At 51.4% G+C, this 26,164-nt stretch overlaps 1 protein-coding gene across 3 annotated transcripts in view; it reads left to right on the top strand.

Annotated features, from left to right (window-relative positions):
• The window catches only part of GRID1 (glutamate ionotropic receptor delta type subunit 1), a 686,401-nt gene that overhangs the window by 200,514 nt on the left and 459,723 nt on the right, over nucleotides 1-26,164 (top strand). For all 3 annotated transcript variants that reach the window (XM_027530481.1, XM_027530480.1, XM_027530482.1), the window contains one exon: nucleotides 8,986-9,191. In XM_027530481.1, coding sequence (XP_027386282.1) covers nucleotides 8,986-9,191 — 206 coding nt within the window. The remainder of the gene's footprint in view (nucleotides 1-8,985; nucleotides 9,192-26,164) is intronic.

Below are 26,164 nucleotides of genomic sequence, written 5' to 3'. Positions count from 1 at the left end.
GTAAAGAATGGGTGAAGTGGGGTAAGCAGGTTCAGAGTTGGCTGCTGCTGCTGCTGCTGCTAAGTCGCTTCAGTCGTGTCCGACTCTGTGTGACCCCATAGACGGCAGCCCACCAGGCTCCCCCGTCCCTGGGGTTCTCCAGGCAAGAACATTGGAGTGGGTTGCCATTTCCTTCTCCAATGCATGAAAGTGAAAAGTGAAAGTGAAGTCGCTCAGTCGTGTCTGACTCCTAGCAATCCCATGGACTGCAGCCCACCAGGCTCCTCTGTCCATGGGATTTTCCAGGCAAGAGTGGGGTGCCTGGAGTGGGGTGCCATTGCCTTCTCCGCAGAGTTGGCTAATTGGAATAATTTTGGCAGACTCTGGGGCATGGGGTGTCCTGAGTTGTCTAGTACCTGGTCCTGAGATGACTGGAGCAGGTGAATAGTGGCTCAAAATGTGGGAGTCCCATGGAGGAGGTGGTCGGGGTGTGGGCTTTGGGGTGGCTGGTTTACATATGAACGGGGTGCTTTGGGGCAAGTTGTTTACTATCTTTAAGAGTTGATTATCCCTCTGAGGGGCGGTTCTCCAGGGTCAGCAAAGTGCCACATGTCAAAGCGTCTGAATACCAAAAATAAAAGACATGGTTAATACAGAGGGCAGGGTTTTGGGGAGTTGGGGGTGGGAAGTCACTCTGAAGGACTCCCAGGGCCAGCTGAGCAGTTGAGATTGTGACCAGGACAGGGAAGACCTTCTTCCCAGATGAGAACCTCAGCAAGAAGCCATAGAACAACAGCACTGTGCCACCACGAAAGGGGGGATAGCACTTGAGGGCCCTTCTGCTCACCTGTAGTCAGCCCCTGCCTGGGCCCTGGGGGCATTAGCTCTGGGGTGACCTTGTCACCTCATGACAGGGAGAGGCCTGCATCCTGCTTTCCTGAGAGCCGGCTGGATGCACCACACCTGTGGGTGTCTGCTCCTCTCTTTGCTGAACTCCCATGGGCCTGCTTTGTGACCACCTGACTTCCCTGGAGATGGCTTTTATCACACCCACACGGATTGATAATGCATCCGTGAAATGCAGTCTGCAAATGAAGCACACTCTTGTGTTTCTTGGCCTGTGGGCGGTGCTCGGTGAACGGTGGGGCGGAGCCACTCTCTGCTCTGGCCTGTGGGCGGTGCTCAGTGAACGGTGGGGCGGAGCCACTCTGCTCTGGCCTGTGGGCGGTGCTCAGTGAATGGTGGGGCGGAGCCACTCTCTGCTGCGGGCTCAGTCTTACATGCAAGACTGAGAGCTCCTTGAGTTCTTGAGGACAGGGCTGTCAAGTTTCTAGGTTCTGCTGTTCCCAGAGAGGCGGTCAGGAAATAGTCAAGGAAGGAGAGGGGGATAAGGGAGTCAGGGACCCACAGCTGGGCAGCTGAGGTATGGGAGGTGGGGCACCAAGTGGATTCTGAGAAGAGGGAAAGGGCATCAGCTTCTGATCGAAGCCACAGCAGGCGGGTCTTTGTGATCTCTTACCTTGGAAATTGTGGGTGCTTCCTCCTCTGCAAACCCAGCCTCCGTCACACCCCGGTTCTGTAGCTATTCCATGAATGACATGAAAGGTGGCATTTTGAATTGGTGCTGGGAAGGGGAGTAAGCAATACGGGGAGAGAGGAGCCTGAGCAGAGGTCTTGGAGATGAATTTGAATTTGGGTAAACTATTTGAACCATGTATTTGGAGGCCAAATACAAAAGGAATTTTTCTAAAAAAGTCAGTAGAATGAAAATTGTGTCTCAGCGTTGGAAAATTTGCCAAAAATCCCCAAACACTTCTAACTGTGAACTTCTGGGTATGAAGTGGCAGCCTTTATACATACATATGTATATTACAGATGGTAAAATATTCTTTATAAGTACTCTCAGTGCTTGGACATTTCTTGGAAATTGAAAATGGTATAGGAAGCAATTTGAAATGTGTCCTTTTCATTTCAATTACTTTTCAGAAAGTATTTAAAATACTCATGACTATATGATTTTTTTTTCCCCCTGAAGGAGTAGTGAGATAGTTAGAGATATAACCTTAAATTATGGGGGGAAAAAGCTTGCCCAATTTCAATTTCTTGTTTGCCTCCATCGGATACAGGACAATTACATTGTTGGTGAAGTTGCCCTGGGTTTTAGCCTGGTTCTTGCTTTGGTTCAGTTTGTTCCACTGACTTTGGCTGTACGTGACTCTGTGCTAGGCATGGAGACTTGGGCTTGGACAAAGACATGAGAGAGATCTAGTTCTTGCTTCCCTGGTCCTCGAGCTTTGAAACTTGGGGGACATATGAATTCTGACTTGAGGATCTGAGATGGCCTGCAGGGAGGTATGGTTTCAATTGGGCCTTGATGGAAGGATAGTAGTAGTGTTAGCAGCTCAGTCGTGTCCGACCCTTTGTGACGCCATGGACCATATAGCCTGCCTGGCTCCTCTGTCTGTGGAATTCTCCAGGCAAAATACTGGAGTGGGTAGCTATTCCCTTCTCCAGGGAGTCTTCCCAAGCCAGGGATTGAACCTGGGTCTCCTGCTTTGCGGGCAGATTCTTTACCATCTGAGCCACCAGGGAAGCCCGATGCAAGGGTAGGGCTCTGTAAATTTCAAACTGGGTGAATCTCAGCTGAGAGTGTAAGTGCACACATGGGGGATGTATATGGGAGTGCTGTGGTGGTGTACTAGGTGTGTGTGTGTGTGTGGAGGGTGTCCAGGGAAGGGCAAAGAGCTTCTTTTTCTGGATTTTGGGTGTGTGGTTTCTGTTGGTGGAGGCAGGTGATGGTGATAACAAAAGTAAAAATTAAAAAATGTTGCTAAGACCAGAGAGTCTCTTATGTATCAGACTAAGATGTATGGAGTTTATTTATGTTCAATAATAAAGTCTCTTGAAGGTTTATTGTTTGTTTGTGATTGATGGCTTCTTTTGAGAATATTAATTTCTGGGCAAATTTAAAAGAAATGTATTATTCATGGAAAGTTTTAGAGGAGAGCTTTATCATAAGCAGATGTGAAGTCTGCAAACATCCTGGCGGACGGCACTGGTGGGGAGGGCCACAGGGTCAGGGGGACCTCCTAGGAGGCTGTGGCTGAAGTCCCGGGGAGGAAATGATGGTGCCAGAACCTGCGAAGGGGCCATGGAGATGGGCTTGCGCTGGGATGTTTAGGAGGAGAGGAGAGCCCTTGGCCAGCCTGGGTGTCTGGTACTGATGTTCCCTGAGCCCGGCTGATGGGTGATACTACAGGGAGGCTCAGGAATGTGGGGGTGTGAGCAAGAGGAAATAGGAAGGAGCCGAAGGAGCCCGAGAGCGTCTGGAGGCCCAGAGAGAAGAGAGAGGGCTTCAAGGTCAGGTGGTCACAGGCTGGGTGTTCTGGAGAACCCATGGAAAATGAAGAGAGAGAAGGGCTGCTGTTGGTTGATGGCTTTTGCAAGAGCTTTAGAGCACTGTGGAGTGGGTGGTGGTAGGCAGAGAAGTGAGTGTTGGGACCTGGGCCCAGCATTCGGAAGCTGGTCCGTGGAGGGGAGGAGAGATGGGGCAGGGGAGGCCTGGGGCTCGGGCACTGTGTTCACCTCCTCCCCTGCAGGTGGTGGAGACTCCGGCTTCCTTGCCTGGCGGCTCCACACTTCCAGTCCTCCCTATGCCCAATCCCCATCATGGGGCGAGCAAGGTCCTTCTTCGTTCTGCATCCCACATGCTTCCTTCTGCAGCTTTTCACGTGCTCTCTCTGGTCAGGAGTGTTCTTCCCCTGGCAGTTTCCAGGACTGGCTCCCACCCTGACTCTGCCAGCAGTTTCCTGAACCCCAGTCTCTACTTTCTTCGCACTCACACCACTGTTGGAAATTACCTACTAGGCATGTTGTTTGTTTCCAGTCTGTTCTCCAGCCCCTGAAATGTAAGTCCTGTGCCAGCAGGACGACCATGGGCTCATTTGTTCTTGTGCCCCAGCCCCTAGGAGGGGGATCAACACAGAGAAAGCTCTCTGTGAATGTTGGAGGGAAGAAGGGATGAATGAATGTCAACAGGATGACTTGCATTGGATGGACTTCTGGGGACCAGGTCCCTTGAGGGTGGGCCAGTGCAGCTGAGGTCCATCCTGGGGTGCTCACATCAAATTCCTCACAGGAATGTACTTGCCCCTGTTCCCTAAACTGCTTCCTTTCTCTGGGGAGCAGGGTGCCTCTCCCGGGAGCCTCTCTCTGTCATCCCTGTGGGTGATGACAATGTCCTTGTTCATGGTTCTTCCCCCGCCCAGCCACTTTGGAGAGCTGTTAGCCATTTGCCTCCTCCTGCCCTTTCTGGGGCTGACGGGAGGCCCCTCTGGCCCCATCGTCTCCCTCTCTAGTGGAGATGGGTCTGGTTGGAGGAGCTGCACCAGTGAAGGTGGGATGGGCTGGCCGGTCTGCACAGAGAGGTCCCAGTGGAAGGGCCTGGGCCAAGGTCCAGACCTCTGTAGGGGGCAGGGGGCTCCTGGGATGGTCACTCTGGTACCCTGAGAGCAGCCCCATCTCTCCGGTTATCTAACTTCTTGGGGAATTCTCCCTTTTTGGGGAGCAGCGGTGGGCAGCTGACTTTCTTGGGGGATGGGGGTAGGGTGGCGTTACAAACTCAGTCTTACAGGGAGGAAGGGACTTTTGCTGGAGAAGCAGGCCTCCTTGGCCTCATTCCTGGGGAACAGCAGGCAGGCGGCAAAGTTTACTTGTGCTCTTGACTGTCATTCTGTCCCCAGCCACCCTCCCAAGTGCAGCTGAGCGCTGATTTTAGAGGCTGAGAGCTGACCTTTTCAACCTAGTGGGAGCAGGCAGCTGTAGCCAGGGGCTGTGGTCCCATGGGAGCGCTGCCTTCAACCTGCATCACTTATTCCAGGTATGAGGAGCCAGCCGCTGGCAGGGAGCTTAAACTGTCTCTGATGGCTCGGCTCCATCAGGGGCTGCCCAAACAGAAGGCGGAAACCCAGCAGCTCAGGGGTTGCAGTGCGGGAGCTCTGTGGGCTTGTGTTCTCTGTGTGTGCATGCCTCTGTGTGTACCTGTGGGTCCCAAGACAGTTGCCACCCCATATGGCACCTCCTATTCCCTGAGGAAATGAAGCAGTCTTGTGAGTTGAGATGGATTTTGGCAGGGGGACCTCAGGGAAGAGACTGGAGTGGACTTCTCCCCCAGCTTGTGAGAACTGGTCATGCTGGCGTGACACATGAGGATCCTGGACCCCTACCAGACTCATGGACCTGTGGGCGCACACACAGCCATGTTGGAGCCCTCATTGCACATATGCTCATGTAAAGCATGGCTCTGCAGATGTGGCCAGTCTCTGCCACTTTAAAGATTTGCAGTGGCCTTGAAAGGCACCGAAAGTGGGGTGGGAGCTGGTAGATGGTGGATCTCAGAGTACTACCTTCATGCGAGTCCCATCAACTATGCTCAGATCTGGGTCAGAGCCAAGGCCATGGGGCAGTGAGGACTGTAAGTGTCCAGGTGAAGGGATAGGGCTTCAGAAGCTACCAGTGTCCTCCCTGGACTGGCTAACACTCAGTACCCCATGTGGGGAAGCTGTGTGTTGGAGTGACTTTTTATGATACAGGTCTTGCTCTTTCAGTGAACTTTTCATAAGGCGTATTAGATATGATGCATCTGATGAATTTGGTTTATCAGTTAGTTATTTCTGAGAAGCAGACCATCCCCGGAATTAGTGGCTTAGAACAAGTCATTTATAAATAGTCGTTTTTGTGTATTTGTGAGTGTGTGTGTTTGTATGTGTGTGTGAGTCTGTAGATCTCTTCAGTTCAGTTCAGTTCAGTCGCTCAGTTGTGTCCAACTCTTCTGGTCTCCCTGGAGCATCTGAATTCACGTAGCCCGGGGTAGTTGCCTGGTCCACCTGATCCTTCTCCACATGTGTCTGCAGCCCTCTGGAGGCTAGCCGAGGGCTCTTCTCCTGGTGGTGGCAGAGTCTGAGGGTGGACACAGAAATGCCCACTTACTCTAACCTCTGCTTGTACCAAGTAGTAGCGGTCTTATGAGTCAAAGCAGGTCCTGTGGTTGTGTGTAGGGGCTGGAAGGGTCTTCAAAGTGGCAGGGCAAGAAGCACGGTAACAGGGAGGCCCGAGTGCAGCTCGTCTCCTGTGTTTGGACCATTGCTTACACTGCATTGGTTAAAAGACAGTTTCTCAGGCAGACCTGCACTGGAACTTTCTGAGATGACCCATCACATATGGTCTATATTTGTGCTATTCAATATGGTAACCACCATCCAGATGTGGCCATTGAGTATTTAAAATGTGGCTAGTGTGACCAAGGAACTGAATGTGTGATTTTATTTAATTTTGATGAAACTAAGTTTAAATTTAAATAGCTACAGGTGGCTAGTAACAGCCCAGATTGAGGGGGGAACATCATGGATCATTTGGGCACAAGCTGTTGCGTGCCTGGCGCAGGAGGCCACTGCTGATTTGAACGTGGGTGTTTGCTGGGTACTGAGATATTCACAAGCTTACCCTTAGCAGGCGCGGACTGTGCCGTGTGCTCAGGAGAGGGAGGGGCCAGGGTTGACACCGGCCCTGAATTGTTCAAGTTGGGGTGTTGCATTTCTGGTCCTTGAGCCATCTCTGCCCATGTGTCCTGCTATTGCCTCTGATGGGTGAAGAAGCTCTGAAGAACCTCTTCACACTTTTCTTTCTAAGGCTAAAGATCTCTAGGGTCCCAAGCAGGTTGGTGGGGACTGCATAGCCTCTCTGGGGGATCCAAGGGTTATTGACAGCCTAGAGCCTGTGTGTTGGGAGCCCCTGATGCTGGGGCAGATGTAAGCCACTGTGTGGTCCTCCACTGGTCACCTTTGCGGGGGAGTTCGGGGGCTTGATGCAGAGGGCCCATCCTGCTGCTTGGTACCCTTGAAACCCTCGTGCTTTGTCAGGCAGGCATCTCTGGGCACATGTTTGTGCTCCGGGGCCCAGGCTGATGATGGACAATGCTGGCTGAGGTCATGGCTGGGCTAGAACACATGAGCATGAATGTCAGTCAAACATTTGCGATCTCTCGGGCTCTCATTTGGGGACTGCCGTGTCCTCTGATGGATGATTAGGAGGTCAGCTCTCTGTGGATCCCAGATGCAGGCCCCTGAGATGCAAGCAGGGGGTAGCTTCATGAACTGTGGTTCCTCACAGTCCTCTGAAAATGACAGTCAGGGACTTTCATTCCCAGCAGACAGATGAAAACACTGAGGCACAAAGTAGACGGATGGTTTGCCCGGGTGTTAAGGGGCTGCTCTAGGCTGTACACATCTGAGCCTGCAGCAGGTGCTCAGACCTGTTCCAGGGCTTCCCCTCGTGACGGGAAATAGGGACCCTGTGCACCCGCCCCCCGGAGCCCCAGTTATGACTCCACGATGCTGTGGCTTCCTGCCTGGCACTGCGCTTGGCTTTCCATGGCCATTCTTGTCATATCCAGCTAGGACTAGACTTACTGTTGAGCCTGACCTCTTGGCAAGATGGGCAGGGAAGAGACCACTGCTTGCATGCTGCAGCTTGCATGGTGCCTGGCACATGTAGAGTTCAAGAATATTTGTGGAATAGGCATGAAGTGAAAGTTTGTGAAAAAAAGATTGGTTGGAAAAACAATTGGGTTGAATTAACACTGTATACTTTGAATTTGGGTGACTGGCTGGGCCAGAGTGTGCCCAGGGAAGCCTATCGACAGCCCAGGTGCTGGAGGAGGACAGTTTGTGTGATTCAGGCTGGCCCAGAGTGTCCCCTGGAGGAGGTGGCTCGGGCAGGGCCTGCCTTTGGGAGCTGGGATACAGATATGGACCAGATGAAGGAAACATCCCAGGTCTGAAAAAGTGGCCTATGAACTGAGACTCTGGGCTGCAAGAGATAGAAATCCAGATCAAGTTGGCTCAGGTGGGAAAGGGTGTTTTTTGACTCGTGAAACTGAACAGTCCAGGGGAAGCAGGCTTCACAGATGGATCCAGAGGCTTGAATGACATCAGCAGGACTGTACCCTACTCTCGGACCTGCTTGCTGGGTCCATTTTTGGGCAGATCACCTTTTGGAGAAGTCAGATGCTCATGCAAGGCTGCTGCTGAGAGATTTGGTCCTAATTAAAAAATGTTCAGCAGTGCTTGCCATCACAAGAGTAAGTTTTCACCAATGAGCGACATAGCTGGGCCCCAAACTCCTTCTGGACCCCTGCTCCCTGGTGATTTATTCCAGCTCCTCATGGTCCCCTCCCGCCCTGGGCTTTCATTCTGCCCTCTTGGTGACCGCAGGGGAAACAGCAGACCTGTCTCTCAGATGCTCCACCAAAATGCCAGGATGGCGCCCAGTCCAGGACCATCCCGGACTACCTGCTCACCCCTGATCCAGTCAGGATGTGCAGTTCTCATTGGACTTGAGGGGCAGTCACTTCAGCTGGAAAAAGAGGGGATGAGGAAAGTTCATCTAGGAAAATCAAGTCTCTGGAACAAGACCGTGCCCCAGACCTCAGGGCTGGGGGGTGAGGGTACAGGGTATTCAATTATAAGATTGGGGCAGGGACCAAGATTGGAACCACGCAAGGCCAGGTCAGTCAGTGGCCTTAGCTCATCACTGAGGGTCAAGGAGTCACAGCCCTGGGGAGCAGAGCCAGGTAGAGGGATTGGGGGTCCAGGGTTAGGGGCCACCACCACATATAGCAACCAAGACAGAACTGCCAGGACTTTCACTCCTATTGGATGAAAAAAATCGGGAGAGAAAGGGAAATTTTCACGCAGGACACTTTTTGGCTCCAGAACCTGTTGGTGGCAGGAAGTGCTCCCAGCGGTGGGAGACACTTACCCAGGGGCTGGATGCTGGTATAGAATGTTGGCACCAAATAGACGTCTTGCATTCCTTTGTTCCTTGGTCCACGGAGGCAGACTTGAGTCCTTGTGGAAGGCTTTTATGGGGGGTAGTAGTGTTAGACACCCTCCAAGGTCCCTTCCTGCTTAAAGATGGTTCTCTCCCCTCCTCTTCTCCACTGCTCAGATATCCGCGGGCTCCAAAGCTTTCTGGACCAGGCCTCGAGGCTGGGCCTTGACGTGTCTTTACAAAAGGTGGACAAGAACATTAGCCACGTGTTCACCAGCCTGTTCACCACGATGAAGACGGAGGAGCTGAACCGCTACCGGGATACGCTGCGCCGTGCCATCCTGCTGCTGAGCCCGCAGGGGGCGCACTCCTTCATCAACGAGGTAGGTGATGGGGCCTGGGGCCCCAGGAGCTCTGCCCAGGGCTCCCTGCGGGGTGACGCAGGTGGGCCGCGGGTGCTGTCTGCTCGGGCATGGCTGGAATGGGTGTTGGAAGCCCTGGATGCTGGGCCCACAGCTCATACCACAAAGGGGGAGCCCCCAGCACAACTTGGCTCCCAACTGGTCCCTGACAAGTGGTGCAACGTCTGCCCAGATGCTGAGAGGCTTGGGGCTGCTAGAGGGAAGCCTGCTTATAAGTCACTGCCAGGGATTTCTGTGGCAAAGTCAGGCCTTTGTTGCTGTTTGTTTCCTTTTAAGTTTCCTCTCTTTGTTGACAGGCATAAGCCTCTAGGGATAAAAGAGATTTCCAGCTCTCTGCAGAGGTGGGCTGCTCTTCTTGGGGATGTGTTCACACCTGGAGGAGGTGTTGTTTGCATATGCTTGCACATGTGCTTACTTTTTTGGTGCCTGGGATAATCAATGCTTTATTTTCTAAACACCTCTATGAGGGGTTAGGACCTTCTAATGAAGACAGGGCGCGCAAGTGTTTGGGAACAGACAACTAGAAATACCCTATGAGCCATTGATCGGTGGGACCTGGTGATCTAAAGGCAAAGAAGTGACAGTCTGGAGTTGGACTCCTGCCTCTCTGGCCTGGGTGGACTTGGGACTGAAGGAATCAGGGTACTGCCGAACGCTTCCTGCGGCTTTCTTTCTAAGCCCGGTCACTTTGTTGGCCCTCTCTGAATGTTAAATGAAGTGAATGGCAGAATTATCCTAATTCCACTTGATGTCCTTTGCTTGCTTCCTCTGCTTTCCCCTCTAATTAATTATTACTCAAAATGCTACCTCATGTATCAGGAGCCAGCACGAAGCCCACTGCTGGAGAGCTTAAAATTCGGGCATGCTTAATTTCATGCAGTTGGCCGGCCGCCATGCTGCTTTGAGCTAATCAGGCCCCGGATCACGCTGGTGGTCCAGCCAGACTGTGAGGTCTGGGCGGCGGCCGGCATCTTCACCAGAACACACTTCCCTGTATGAAGTGACTCAGGCCAGTCATGGGCAGGCGAGGATTAGCAGCACTAATGGGTTCGAGGCTTTCTCAGAACGTTCCTGCCTGTGTCCTGGCCGGTGTCTGCCCCTAGGCAAGCTTTTCTCCTTGCTGAATTCCGTCCACTCTCGGAGTCTGCTCTGGGCTGGTGTCTGCCAGTGGCGCCAGGCTCCACCCCTCTCTCTTCTCGCCAATCCCTTGCCTCTTCTCCTTGCTTGCAAGTAGGAAAAACGTTGGTTTTGGAGGTAAGGGACTTTGGAGTCAAGTCCAGCTCCCCCCCTAACTCTGTGTGACCCTGAGTGATTTGCTTCACCTCTGAAACTTCAGTATCTTTATCGGAAAGTAGGGATGGAGGGGGTGACGGACACAGAGCTTCTCAAGAAGCATCCGTGCTCATACAGTGTTCACACTCAGCATTTCCCTTCCAGAGGAATTCAGCTCCCCACTCTCTTTCTAGGCCCTACAAGGATTTACCACAGAACCAAGATGGGCCTAAAGATAGCATTTCCAAGTGGTTAATTATGCAGACTCCTGCAGGGTTGGATGCACATGACTTGGCTTTGGCCGGTTGGCTTCTTGATCCCCCAGAGCTTGTTTGCAAAGCCTTTACTTTGCTGGGTGTGCAGAGCTGGGGTTGCCCAGAGAGTGGCTGCTCTTAATATTGGGCAAGAATGACAAGGAGGGAGAGATGGCAGGAGTCCGTGGGGGTTGGACAGCCCCTGGGCTTCATGGCCTCCATCTCCAGCCCCTCAGAGTCTTGGTCTCTGGTGCCATATACCTGCTGTCAAGAGGAGGGATTGCCATCAGTTCCTGGGTGCCCACCACAGCCTGGCGTTCTGTGTGCCTTCTCTAAGCCTCACACTTTGAAAATGAGGCAACTGGAGCTGAAAAAGTTAAATGACTTGCTTAAAGTCACGCAAGCAGCCATCAGGGTTTAATCAGGACTCAAGCCCAGACTGACCCACTCCAAAGCCCCTGTATGCCATGTTGCTCTGTATGACTACAGGCACATCTCGCCTTATTACGCTTCTCAGATACTGTGTTTTTTGCCAGTTGAAGGTTTGGGGCAACCCTGTGCTGTCAGATGATAGTATCTTTTAGCAATGAAGTATCTTTTAATTAGGGTATATACATTGTGTTTTTAGACAGAATGCTATTGCAGACCATAGAATACAGTATGGTGTAAATGTAACTTTTATATATCTGGAGAAACAAAAAAATTTGTGTGACTCATTTTATTGTACTATTTGCTTTATTGGGGTAATCTGGAACTGAATCCATGCTATCTCTGAAGTCTGCCTCTATGGAAAATACAAGCATAGACGTTACTGTATTGGGTAAAACTCTGCTGTGCTGGTTTCAGATGCACAGCCGAGTGCTGTGGGAAGGTATAATTCAGTTGCCTCTGTCGGGGGTCTGATGGAAGTTTTTAGGGTGCTTACGCTCAAAGAATTTTAGTGTATCTACTAAGCATGGTAGAGGAAGGACTCTGGACTGTGGAGGTGAACGTGACCTGAATGGCTGGCTAGCTTAGCAGGTCCCTTAAGAGAGACTTGATGATGCCAATCCTGGAACAAAACCTCTATTCACTGCTCCCAGGCATTGCTTGGGCTTTTCAAGCAGAGTAACCCAGCCTCTTCTTTGTGATGACAAGGACAGAGGATGTTCACAAGGGTGTCCCACTGCCAGGACATGTCCTGAATTTTACAAAAGATAAGACGTTGGTGTGGGGAAGTAAATGGCCTGACCACCCTTACATTGTTGATGATGTGTTGATGTCAGACAGTTAGGGATGGGCCAGTTACAGTGGGGGTGGGTGATGTGGCCCTCCCAGCTGTAAGTCCTTCCCTTCCCTGCTCAAAGAGCCTGGCTGATGGGAGTAAGGGAGGACAGGGTCCTGCTTGACTCTTTCACATTTTGCTACATGTGAATCTGTCCGGTGGACTGGCATTTTCATGGTTGTAAATGTCAAATTCTATATGACGTGGACATGGCTGTCTGGGACCTGCCAGGCTGTTCATATGCCATGCTGGGAGCCACTTCCCTGTCCAGCATCCACGCACACTCAGTCTCTGCAAGGGGTTTGGCCTGGGAGCCCATGTACTGCTGGCCCATCTGTGATCCCACTTGCTAGGGGCTACCTTGACCAGGGTTTGTGAGCTTGGAGAATCTAGCCTTGATGGCGGGTGAGTCAAGTGAAGTGCTGTAGGCCAAGGCACTGGAGTCCGCTGTGGGGCCCTGTGGGCTCATATAACAGGCCCTATCCCTGAGGGCTTGAGTGGTAAAGAATCTGTCTGCAGTGCAGGAGATGGGAGACATGGGTTGGATCCCTGGGTCAGGAAGATCCCCTGAAGGAGGGCATGGCAACCCACTCAAGTATGCCCCTGAAAAATACCATGGACAGAGGAGTCTGGTGGGGTGCAGTCCTTGGGGCCGGGCCACGAAGAGTCAGACATGACTAGGCACACACACATCTCAAGTTTCCCTCAGCTTTTATCTCCAGCACTGTATCCACATTTCCTCCTCTGAGATCTCTCTCTCTCTCTCTTTTTTTTTTTTTTTAAAATCACAGTCTTAACAATTACTGCATCAGTGCATTATCTTTAAAAGGCTCCCCTTGGGGAGACTGGGCTCAGAGGTGACAGAACTCTGGCCTCCCGGTTCCAGACCTGGAGACCCCTGTGAGGCTGCCCTGGGTGGGCAGTAAGGACACAGGCCATGGAGGGGAGCTTTCTGTGGGCTCAGCACTGGGGCTCCCTTAGTGAGCAGAGGTGGCACCTCCCAGTCATCCCTAATTGGGGCTGAGTTGGACTCACTGTGAGCCTCACTTCTTCTCTGGGCCATTGCCGCTAAGCAGGAATTCCAGAGGATGGTGACAGCAATCTCTGATGCTATACTCGATGTAACCTGTCGGCCCAAACCACCAGCCAGGGAAGGCGGTGGCAGTACTGAAGTAATCAAGGGGACAGCTGCTGAGAGGGGCTGAGGGTAGGGATCTTGTTCCTGGCCACCGGAGCCCTCCCCTCTGCTCAGAAGTTCCTTCTCTCTCTCTGTTTCACAAACAGATGAAATATTTTAATAGCTTTCATTTAATTCATTTGTGAAATCCCCCCAAACTGGTATTTTGATTAGAGTTGCTTTGGATTTATAGATTAATTTTGGGAGAAATAGTAACTTTACAATACTTCTTATTCAGTAACATGTATTTCTTCATTTTTTAAAAAGCTTTCTTTAATGTCCTTCAGTGAGCTTTTGTAGTTTAAGTTCAATTTGTGTACTTATTAAAATATATGTTTCGCAGTGCAAAATGTTTGAAAACGGCTGGAATAAGGAGTTAATTAGGAGTTAAAAGAGCACATTTAGTATGTATACAAAGGAGTAATAATTCCATGATCCTGGACTTATTAATTTTTTGTATATTGCTTTCTTTCTGCTGCAGGCTTATGTTTAGGAAAGGAGCTCCTTCTTTAATTTGTCTAGCATTTAATGAGTCTGAGTGCTGGGCTGAGTTCTGTGTGTGTGTTAGTCACTCAGTCGTGTCAGACTCTTTGCAACCCCATGGATTGTGGCCCGCCAGGCTCTTCTGTCCATGGAATTCTCCAGGCAAGAATATTGGAATTGGTTAACATTTCCTTCTCCAGACCAGGTTCTGCGGTGGGTACTAAAGCTACTGTCTCTGCTCTCAGGGGTCCCCCAGCTTGGTGGGGAGGACAGAGGTGTTAACAGCCCCCTCACCTATAAAAAGCAGAGGTGTGGACCAGGTTCTGTGAGAGCTCTGAGGCTGGAGCTATGCCCTCTGGTCCAGGAGAGGGGGAGTGGTCAGGGGGCCAAGCCTCCCTGGAGTGAGGGACACTGGGTCTGGATCTCTAGGAATGAAATCTCATCAGCTTCATGGTCAAGGTGAGGCTGGAGACAGGGCTCTGGAGAGCCCCTGGGTCTTCAGGGTCGCACGTGTGGTGTGGTTGCAGCAGCGGGTGTGTTGGGCAGGGAGTGGTGAGGCTGAGGCTGAGAAGGCAACAGGAAGGGGCTCCCTAGTCCAGGGGTGGGAGATCCGAACTTCAGGACTGCTTTGTTCTTGGGGTCCTTTCCAGGGTTTTCAAGATCAGTTGTCTATAGTGGCCTCTATAAGCTTAGCCCCTGTTCTGTTGGGAGATGTGAATGTCTTACTGTTGTTTCCTCTCCAGGTCAGGTTTGATGCAGAGCACTCCAGTCCACAGTCCATTTTGGCCCTGGGCTTCATCTCATCTTCTTGGAGGAGATTCTGTCCATCCATGTGTCCATCTGTCCATCCACCTGTCCATGCATCCGTGAGTCCTTCCATCCATCTGTCCGTCTATCCACACAGTCATCCATCCATCCAGTACAGACTGGGTGTCTGCTATGGACCAGGAACCGTATCAAGTACGAGCTGGAAACGCAGTGATGGTGCCTTTTCCTGGAGACCTGACGTAGCATCACACGCTGTGGCTACACTGTGGCAGTGGTCCTGCTGGGCATGTGCGCTGGTGACCGAGAGGGGACGCCTCAGGGCCCTCCTCCACCAGAGCCTCCTCTGGGTGTACGTGGGACTCCAGGACTTTTTCCTTCCAGGTCTCATCCACTGTTTCTCCGCTTCTGTTTGTAACTGTACGGGGCTCCCTCTTTCCTTTTGTATCCTCTTTCTTTCTCTCTTCTCCCTCCCCGTCTCTTTTGTTTTACTGGGAAAAGTAGAAAAATTAAGCTCTCTCAAGCATTTATGGAGAAGAACTGCCAGTGCTTGCTCACAGTTCACGAGGCAGGCGCTGTCCACGCCCTGCCGTCCACGCACCGTCCAGCTCTGTGGGGCCTCTTCCTCCCACTGGAATGTGACCTCCTCGAGGGCAGGGACTGAATGTGTCCACTGTTTTATCTTCCAAGAGCAGCACAGGTCTTGGCCCACAGTGGCTGTTGAGGGAATGAATGGATGGATAGTTTATATTTCTTACCTTCAGTGGAAAGCTGTGTTTTTCCTGTATGTGCCTCCATTGCCTGTTTTGGGCTGGTCCTCAAGTCCTTGGCCAGCTTATCCTCAAGGGCTTTGATCTTAAAACTTCTGCTTTTGGGAAGGCTTAAGTTTGCTTCAGAACCGTGCCTTGGCCTGGTCTTGGTTCCTTGGTCAGCGAATGGGGTAGGCTGTACCTGTGGGTGGCATGTGGTACCCCGGGAAAGAGTGGTGTGCAGGGAGGCGAGTGGATCAGGAGAGGCCTGGCAGTAAGTAACTCTGCAGACAGATTGGACGACTGGACACACACACACACACACACAAACACACACACACGGACACAGGCTGACAGAGTGATACTAGCCAACCAGCCACATACACTGGTACGAGCAGACCGTCAGACTAACTAGCACAGTGCAAGAGACACTGACCTGTGCACATACACAAGCGCGCGCGCGCACACACACACACACACACACATCCTGAGAGGCATTGCTGGTGGCAGAGCAGTCTGGGGAAGGCGTTGAAATGCTGGGAGATAAACAGTGGCACTCAGGGATGGCTGCAGCTGATGGCATTTGCCTTTGCTGTTAGCATGATCTCTGTAGTCGCTTTCTGCAGCGAGAAGGATGGGAGAAAGGACAGCGAGGGGAATGGCCTGTTGGTGGGACAGCTCCCCGTGGCTCTGGGAGTGGCGATTGTCTTTCTCCCAGGCTGGGAGGAGGGGGTGAATGTGAAGGGACAAAGGTGGACAGCACCGTTTCCGACATCCCTCCCCACCTGCCACAGGACTGGCTTCCCAGGCAGCGAGTGTGGCCGGAGGCCAGTTTAATCTTTACTAGGAGCACAGTCTAGCTGGGAAAGATTGAAGGCGGGAAGAGAAGGGGACACAGAGGATAAGATGGTTGGATGGCATCACCAACTCGATGGACATAAGTTTGAGCAAGCTCTGGGAGTTGGTGATGGACAGGGAAGCCTGGTGTGCTGCACTCGGACATGACTGAGTGACTGAACTGAGAAGCACAGTCGGGGTTAATGCCTGGCTTCAAATCAATTGCTTCTCAGAGTTTGCTGCAGTGAGTGAATTCACTCCCACAATTTGAATATAAAGATGGCACTTTTTAATACATTCATAGCAAAGGTAAATTAAATAATCGCAGCGTTCTGTTGTCCCACATGATATATGCAAATATTTCTCATTCCAACATGGTAAATCTTCAGCAGATGACTTTATCACTCAGAGCTAGGATAATTCTGTGCCATTTAAGTATCATTTATCAGAATGTTTAAAATTACTAATTAATTATAGAAGATTAATTTTTAAATGTGGCCCCGCATTTGCATTTAATTATATCCCACTGTTTACGGATTTTAAAGCCTTCATACTGTAGCAAAAGTGCAATGAGTCTGAGAAATTCCCTTTTTTTTTTCTTAGAAATTCTTAGAAATGAGCTCAGAAGGAAGAGAGATTTGGTAGAGATATTCTGGCAGGTTTGGAGCTCAGTGATGTTCAAAGCAGCTGGAACTCTTGGCTTGGCCAAGACAGGGAAGGGCAGAGAGCTGTGCCACCAGGCCACTGTCCCCTTCCTTCTCTGTCCCCACACTCCTCTCGTCCTTCCTAAGCCTGTGCATACTGGGAAAGCTGTCCTGGGCCTGCAGCATCCTGGACACCCTTGCATGGCTGCCCCCTGCCCCCCACCACCACGCTGGGAGCCTTTTTGTAGCTCTCTTCCCAGGAGACCTAGGAGCACAGGAGCGCAGGAGCGCAGACACATTCATCTCTCTTAAAGGCCTTTTCGGGCCCATGAATGATGGTTTTCAAAGGCATGCATGCAGGGTGCACTCCTCAGCCCTGGCCTCTGTTCCAAGCAAAGAATCTCCAGATGCTCAGTTACCCAGTGGACAGAGTAAACACAGTCTTAACGTTCAGCCCAAGCAGGAGCACCTGAGTAGGAGACTGTTTTGAAAGAATTTAATGTTTGGTTTTTAAATTTCAAAGGGCCCTCCAAACCCTCATCCAGGGAAATGCTTGAATGATGCTGGACGTTCTGGAGCTTGTTTTCTGTTTGAGCGCTGTTTCTGTTTCAAGTTACATGTTGAATCCGACACCCCATTCCCGATACTCAGGGAGGCCTTTCTCAGCTGTCTGTTCCTTCCTGGGTTGAAGAGTGGGATCTCAAATCTGAAGGGTGGGGCTGGAGACACCTGGTGTTCTCTTCCTTTGTGGGCCATTACATAGCCAGTCAAGTGTCTGTTCCTCCCTGCAGGAGTCTCTGTGGCTTATTAGCAGGTAGCCCTTGGGACTTGGGAGGCGACAGGCTTGAGAAATAGGCGTTTACTAAGGGAAGCAGCCTGAAGCGGTGGAATGACTCAATTACCCTTTCTGCTCCGGGAGCCCCCAGGGTGCTGAGCCTGGGGAGGCCTCCCCTGAGGTGGTGAGTCAGCCCTTTGTTGGCTGAACATCTGGGTGGGGAGCCCAGTGGGGAAGAGGCAGCATTTCCTCAGCACTGCAGGAAGCCAGAGGAAGACTGGGATTTTAGAGAGGCAGAGTTGCGGCGAGGTGACTCCATGCAGTTCATCTCAGAGACGCTGTCTACGCTGTGTAGCCCACATCTGGTGCTATCTTCTCCGTGCCACCCTATGGAGCCCTCACTTGGTGCCATCAGGAACTCGGTCTTGGTCATCTGCTCTTTTGTGCTCAAGCTGCCAGTCTGCTTGGAGAAGAGAAGGCCCCTCTATCAGTTAGCTGGTGCAGTGTAACAAACCAGCCCCCAGCTCAGCGTCTTGAAACAATAATGTTCATGCTCACAAGTCTCCTGGTCAGCAGACCAGGGTCAGACATGACTGATTTTTTCTGGGCTTGTGCATCTGTGGTCAGCTGGCTGTTCAGCTGGGGCTGGTGGGTTGGCTGGCTGTGAGTTGTGGTAGTCTGGCACCAGGCTCTGGGTCTCTCATCACCAGTTATTAGCCCACACTTATTTATAGGGCACCAGCAGAGTTTCAAGAGAGCGAATGCGGGTGCTCGGGGCTGCTAGAGGTCTAGGTTCAGACCTGGCGCATCATGGTTTCTGCCAAGATCTCTTGGCCAAAGCAAGCCAGCAGGTCAGCCTGGATTTAAGGGCCAAGGGAGGGAGCCTTGGAGAAAACTCTTGGGGGAACTGCAAGGCCATGTTGCAAAGGGAGTGGACACAGTAGAGGAAGGCGAGTTGGGGCCAATTTGCAGTCTGCTGCCGTTCCCACACGGGCTGCCCAGGAGGCAGGTCTGTGTGACAGGGGCCGTGTGCCTCCTTCCTCTAACTTTGTTTTGACCTTGCTCAACTTTGGGGTCAGGGTGGCGAGGCAAAGGGTGTGGAACCATGGGAGAAATTAAAAAAAGAACCTTTATCAAGCTTGCTTATGTGGACCCATGAGCTCACCTAATCTTCTCAGCAATGCTGGAGAGGAAGGGTTGTCACCGTGCTCTGGAGCCCGGGGATTTAGGGATTTTCTTGTGCTCCCACAGATAGAGTGACAGAGCTGGGATGGGAATTCAGAGCTCCTTGACTCACAGCCCAGCTCTTTTCTGCTATATGCCACTAGGAGAGGGAGGAGACTTGCTGCCTCTGACAGATCAAAGGGGAGTCCATTCTCCTCCTAGAATATGTCGAGTGGCGGACTCGATGATAGTCACCATTGAGGAGCAGGTAGGCTAGGGTTCCAGAAGTGGACTGGATAACCTCTGAGAGTCATCTGGGGAATGAGGGCTCCCTCCCTCCCCATCATGTCCTGTCTCTGCCCACACACCTGCAGAGAGTGTGAGGGGTTGGACAGGCCGCCTGTGCCTCTCTCCTTGGCAACAGGAAGAGTGTCTTCCTAGAGACCCTCTGGTTACCAGACGGCCTGAGGGCGTTTGACCTAACCCTTCTGTAGTGTGGTTAGTGGGACAGAGAAGAGCTGTGCAAGCAGACTTGGTCCAGCATCTGTCCCATTTCCTGTCCCGGCATCTTTCTGAGCTCTGCTTACCTATCTGTGCAAAGGAGTTAATGATACTTGACTCACCAGGTTACTCCAGGGATTAAGCATGGGGAACGTTCTGGGATGTAGATCTCCACTTTTCCTCTTTCACAGGGTCTAGCACATGGGTGGCTACCAGGAGGTATCCAGTAACTAGTGTGTCAATGGGGAGATGGACAAGTCCGAGGAGATGTAAAGCTATGAGGCACTGAGGGCGCTGAGAAAAACAAAATCTTCTATGACTGTGGGCAAGGTCAGCATTCCAAATTTTGAAATGCGCTGGTGGTTGACATCAGACCTGCTGCTGGGTCAGTTGATCGAAGGACAGGCGTGGGCATGGTTGATGGGCCATTAATAGGTGTGCCTCAGACTCATTTCTCAGCTCTTTTCTGTACAAGGTGGCATGGTGTCCTCCTTCCTCTGGCGTGTTACCCACATGTCTTCAGTATCTGCGTCCATGAATCATGTCAGGGAGAAAGCAAAGAACAAGGTTTGTGGTCCACGGTTAGAGACATGGAGATTAGGGAGAATGGAGATGCTGGGGGAGATGATTGTGAAGGTGTGAGGGAAAAGAACTAGATACAAGCAGGACATTGGAGGGAATGTTTCCTAGGAGATGACTGTGTGCCTCCCTCAGCCCCACACATAAAGCCTCAGCACATAGGCAGGCAGGGACGGAAGGCTTTGGGTTCCTACCCTATGAGATTCAGGGCTAGAAGCACTTTAATTTCAGTAACAAGAGCCAGGTCAGAAGACCTGAAGGTCAGCCCCCTTTTTTCGTCTTCCCTCCACTTCCAACCTAGTCCCCTCTTCTTGGAGGCTTTTAGATCCTCAACTGGGGACACGATGGTGCGTCTTCGGGGACTAAGGCTTCTAATAGCACAGAAGAAGGCACATTGCCTTTGGAGCAAGTAGACACACAGTGAGATCCCAGCTCAAAATTGATGTCATCCTTTTGAGCTGTTCCCTGGTGTGTTAACTGGGATAGTAATACCTTCCCCATGTCTGTGGATGGTGTTTGGCTGAGACTGTAGAACCAGCCTGGGCCACTGGGGTCAAGGGTGTGGAAGTGTCAGTGGCTCAGAGGAGCAGTGCTGTGACCAGCCTTCCAGAAGGGTGGCTCCTCATTCCCTCCACATCAGGATGCAAAGCTCCGGGAGCTGCGTGGGGAAGACCAGATGCAGGGTGCACCCAGAGATGATGGCAAATGGGGCTAGCAGAGAGTGATAAAGCCCTCAGAGTCCTCAGCCAGCTCAGCTGGAATTGAGGACTGGATGCTTGTCCCAGTTCTTGGCTAGAGAGAACGTTGGCATCCATGGGGGTGTGGAGGAGGAGAGGACACCTCAGTGCTCCTGATGGGTCTGATCCTGCCCAGGAGCAGGGTCGGAGCACACGGGGCACCTCCCATCTGGGCTCTTGCTGGCCCATCCCAGACGCATAGCCCTCGTGGCTTCTCAGGACTGCTGGTTGCTAGGCTGATGGAAGTAGGGAGAGCTGCTGGTGCTTTCTACTCTTTGGATGAGAGGGATTCCTTCAGCAGCCTGTCAGGGGGCCAGCCACCACCAAGACACCATGGGCCCTTTCCCGCAAAGGGTGGCCAAGTGGGTGCTTTGGGGGAGAAGGATATAGGCCCTGCCCCCAAAGAGTGGCCAAGCTTAACTGGAGAGAAAATTCACATTCCGAAACAGTTATGAGCAAGAGAATGGGTACCTGACTGTGAGACCCCGACTATAGACAGCACCATGCCTACAGCATGTGGGGAAGGGTGCTGTGTCTGCTCCTTCCTTGTGGCTCTGCAGTAGTCACATGGGTCCATCCAACTCAGGCAACCACAGGAACCACTCCTGGATAATGCTGTCACATGTTGCTTTTCTAAGGGTGCGCCCTGCATCTGGTCTTCCTTACACAGCTCCCGGAGCTTTGCATCCTGATGTGGAGGGAATGAGGAGCCATCCTTCTGGAAGGCTGATCCTCTGAGCTACTGATACTTCCACCCTTGACCCCAATAGCCCAGGTTGGTCCTACAATCTCAGCCAAATACCATCCAAAGAATCGCTAAAGTTGTTTGGAATGCCGGCCAGGTATAACACAAATCACAAACCTGAATGCCTGCAACATCTAGGCAGGGATAGCTAAGTATAGAGCAGGTGGACTGTGAGAAGAGCAGAGAGTGTAGCGCCTGTGGGCACCTGTTTCCCTGGAAGGGATGTTCAGGCTCCAATAAGGTTCCCAAGTGAAGGTCCGGTGCAGCTACTGATTTCTGTGTCTCAAGAGGAGGCAGAAATCTGGACTTTACTGTGAAATCTCTTAATTCTTGAACATTGGCAACTAATTACTGAATTTTTAAGCTCTCTGTTGGCCAACTCTGCCTGTGGCAGGGCTGATAAGACTTGCAGACTGCTGAGTGGCAATGTCTGACTTGCTTATGTACTGTCAACTTCAGCATATTAAAATATGGGCATGGAGTGAAGTGAGTCCACTCTCCTTTCCCTGTACTTTCTCACCAGGAATCAACAATCATCCTTAGCACAGTGTTTCTGAGTTCCTATTTCCCCCCTGGAGCCTCAAGGTACCCCACTTTCTGTGCGTCTGTTATTCTTCTTGCCCTTGCTGCTTGGTGCCACGTTTTGCTGACTGGCCTTAGGATCCTTCTTTGTATTTGCAGGAAGTCCTTGGGTTTATTATCCATCATTTTTCAAAGTCCATGTTAAATGCTAATTAAGTGTATGGAGGTCAACTCTTTAGATAGAGGTTCATGTTATTGGTTTGGCCCCTAACATCACTCCATAGTACTGCTGCTAGTTGCTTATCCCAGAGCTGGCAGCGTCCTGTTTGTGGGCCTGGTAGCTCTCCAGGGCCCTGGGGGTTCCTGAATGTGATACTGGGAACTGGTCAATTTCTTCAAAGCCTGGCTAATGTACTTGGTGACTCTCTGAGCTCCTACTCTGCACAGACCTATCTGAGCACTGGGAGGCAACTGAGAGATGAGGTTGGTTGCTTCCTGCAAGTGACACAATGTTTAGAGAAACCTGAAAAGTGAGCCTATAGCTCAAGGCAGTAAATGCATGAGCTCTGCTTAGGCCAGGCTCCCCTGGGACGCTGCGCCCTCTGTGACTCTAGCTCCTCTTTAGGTAACAGTGTGCTTTTCTTGAAATGGATTAAATATTAATCGAACAGCTAATATGCATCGGGCTCTTCTAGATACTGGGGTTACAGAAGGACTGAGACACACATGGTCTCTAGCTTCAAAGAGTTGACATTCTAGTGGAGGCAGTGGGAAGACACTGAAAAAAAATCAATGAATAACCCGAGGTAATTTGTTAGTGATAACCTCCCTGAAGAAAGATAAGGCAAGGTAAAAAGAGAGTAGTTTGCTGGGACACTATTTTAGTTGCCCTGATCAGAGCTGATGCTTCCAAGGAGGATGATAAGGATGTGATGGAAGCCATTAAGCAGGATCTGGCTGAAGAGCAATTTCAGCAGTCGGAAAGCAAGTGCAAAGGTCCTGGGGCTGGAATGAGCTTGGCACACACTGGGGATCAGTGAGGAGGAGGGCGTGCCTGGACCAGGGTGAGCCAAGTGAAGGGTTGGGGGGTGGGAGGTGGATGTGGGAAGGGGTCCAGGATCCGAGCGCAGAGTGGCCTCTGGAATCACCCAGAGGGCACTGGAGCTGGTGCGGGGCTCCTTGCATGGGCCCTTGGTGTGGGAATTAGACAGGCCCCTGCTTCGTGTCTTAGCAAATTCACAAGCGTGAGTGTAGCCTTCTGGCCGCCACGTGTCCGCTCCCTGCAAGGAACAAGTAATCAGCCTAAAGAGCTTTGCATTTTATTAGTGTGTGTGCATATGGGCCTGCCTTGCTGCTCCAAGGACTCTCCTTCTGGAAAGGCTGAGAGGACATGCTCTTTGCAGAAACATCTTTCCTCTGTCCTTCAGCAGGGAATTCAAACCCAACCACGGCTAACCTTTCCTCAGTCACCTGATGAGAGTCAGGCAGGACTGCTCCTGAGCCCGTGCAGGCCTCTTCCCTGTCGGCCCTGCTTGTTTGCGCTTGTGCCAATACGCACACAGATTTGGAGTGCTGCTGTGTGTTGTGTGCATGTGTGTATGGCGGGGTGGGTGGAGGCCAGTGTGCTCTTGGGTCCTTCCTTTGTCCGTCTGCCTCCCCCATCCCACTTCCGCTGGATTCTCCATGTATTCAAACCCCATGGGGTCAGTCCAGTCAGGGGATGAGGCTATACTCTAGGCAGAATGGGACGCCTGAGAGACAAATAAAAAGTGGGGAAAATACTTTTTCTATATAATGAGGGACACTGTTTGCACATTTAATTCAATGACCAATTAAAAAAAAAATTATGACCTTTTCTTTCTTTGAGGGGAGTTGTCCTTTCAAGTATGGCTACTTTTAGCTTCCAAAAGAAGGGAAGCGGTGGAATAAGCTAGCCTGGCACAGAGGGGCTCCAGAGCCAGGAAGACGATGGACAGGGAGAATTTTGCCCTGGGGCTGTGTGTTCCCTTCTAGTTGTTTGGTGTCTCTTCCTATGAGGATGGAACCAGGCCCAGAATGGCTGCCTGCCCCAGGGAAGGCAGAGCAAACACACCCTGGGTTCATTAATCCCTCTCAGTGAATGTACAGGGAATGACCCCGCTTCTTCAACATGGTCAGACAGAGGGGCCTTTCCCAGTGGCAGGTATGACTCCCCTCCAGGTTGGGACACAGTGGGGACATGAAAAAGAACAAGGGCTTCAGGCTTACACAGCTGGACTCACTCTTTTTTAAAAATTATTTTAATTGGAGGCTGATTACTTTACAATATTGTGGTGGTTTTTGCCATACATTGACATGAATCAGCCACAGGTGTACATGTGTCCCCCATCCTGAACCCACCCTTCCACCTCCCTCCCCACCCCATCCCTCTGCTGCTGCTGCTGCTAAGTTGCTTCAGTCGTGTCTGACTCTGTGTGACCCCATAGGCGGCAGCCTACCAGGCTCCCCTGTCCCTGGGATTCTCTAGGCAAGAACACTGGAGTGGGGTGCCATTTCCTTCTCCAATGCATGAAAGTGAAAAGTGAAAGTGAAGTTGCTCAGTCGTGTCTGACTCATAGCGACCCCATGGACTGCAGCCTACCAGGCTCCTAAGTCCATGGGATTTTCCAGGCAAGAGTACTGGAGTGGGGTGCCATTGCCTTCTCCTGCATCCCTCTGGGTTGTCTCATATCTGTAAAATGAAAGTGAAAGCTGCTAAATCATATCTGACTCTTTGCGACCCTATAGACTATACAGTTCATGGAATTCTCCAGGCCAGAATACTAGAGTGAGTAGCTGTTCCCTTCTCCAGAGGATCTTCCCAATCCAGGGATCAAACCCAGGTATCCCACATTGCAGGTAGATTCTTTACCAGCTGAGCCACCAGGGGAAGCCCTTTAAATCTGGGGTCACTGGTAAAATAGGGAAATTAATCCCTACCTGCCCCTAGAGCTTGATGAAGTTTAAATGAGACAATGTGTGGGAAGCGCCCCATGTTCCCTGGCCTAGAGCAGGGGATTAGTAAGTGATTGACCCCTGCCCCTTCCACGACACAGGGTCCCTGAGGTCGGACATTCTGCCCAGAGCCAGGCTGTTGTCACCACTCCCATTTTCCAGATGCAGAGACTGAGGCACTGCAGGTTACATCCGGAGGGTCTGGGTTCTCCAGTGGAAATTTTCTAAAGCAATTCAGGGTGAGGAGCCATGGAGTGGGCTTGAGGGAAGAGGAGCCAGAGCAGTTGAAATGTGCATGGCCTTTGGAGTTAGTGCATCTGGGGTTAGAATCCCAGCACTGGCTTTGTGGCCAATGGCTTGAGCAAGTTACAACTTTGTCTTCTCATCTTTACGATGGAGATGGCTGTGGGACAGCACCATGAGAAAGTGACGAGAGTTTGACTAGATAAGGCATTTGCAGTTCTTAGGATGGGCCCTGGTGTGTAGCAAGTGCTCCATAAATGTTCCCGGCAGTACTGTGGTAATGCTCCTGCTGACAGTGGTTATGGGGATGATAATGATGGTGAAGGTGATGGTGGCGATGGTGGCGATGATGGTGATGATGGTGATGATGGTGATGGTGAAGGTGATGGTGGCGATGGTGGCGATGATGGTGATGATGGTGATGGTGAAGGTGATGGTGGTGATGGTGGCGATGATGGTGATGATGGTGATGATGGTGATGGTGAAGGTGATGGTGGTGATGGTGGCGATGATGGTGATGATGGTGATGATGGTGATGGTGATGGTGAAGGTGATGGTGGCGATGGTGGCGATGATGGTGACGATGGTGATGATAATGATGGTGAAGGTGATGGTGGCGATGGTGGCGATGATGGTGATGATGGTGATGATGGTGATGGTGAAGGTGATGGTGGCGATGGTGGCGATGATGGTGATGATGGTGATGATGGTGATGGTGAAGGTGATGGTGGCGATGGTGGCGATGATGGTGATGATGGTGATGGTGAAGGTGATGGTGGCGATGGTGGCGATGATGGTGATGATGGTGATGATGGTGATGATGGTGATGGTGAAGGTGATGGTGGCGATGGTGGTGATGATGGTGACGATGATAATGATAATGATGGTGAAGGTGATGGTGGCGATGGTGGCGATGATGGTGATGATGGTGATGATGGTGATGGTGAAGGTGATGGTGGCAATGGTGGCGATGATGGTGATGATGGTGATGATGGTGATGGTGAAGGTGATGGTGGCGATGGTGGCGATGATGGTGATGATGGGGATGATAATGATGGTGAAGGTGTTGGTGGTGATGGTGGCGATAATGGTGACGATGGTGATGATAATGATGGTGAAGGTGATGGTGGCGATGGTGGCGATGATGGTGATGATGGTGATGATAATGATGGTGAAGGTGATGGTGGCGATGATGGTGATGATGGTGATCATGGTGGTGATAATGATGGTGAAGGTGATGGTGGTGATGG

Source organism: Bos indicus x Bos taurus, chromosome 28 (genome assembly GCF_003369695.1).
Source record: "Bos indicus x Bos taurus breed Angus x Brahman F1 hybrid chromosome 28, Bos_hybrid_MaternalHap_v2.0, whole genome shotgun sequence".
NCBI lineage: Eukaryota > Metazoa > Chordata > Mammalia > Artiodactyla > Bovidae > Bos > Bos indicus x Bos taurus.
Note: the sequence above shows the minus strand (reverse complement) of the source record. Positions and strands in the feature narration are given on the sequence as shown.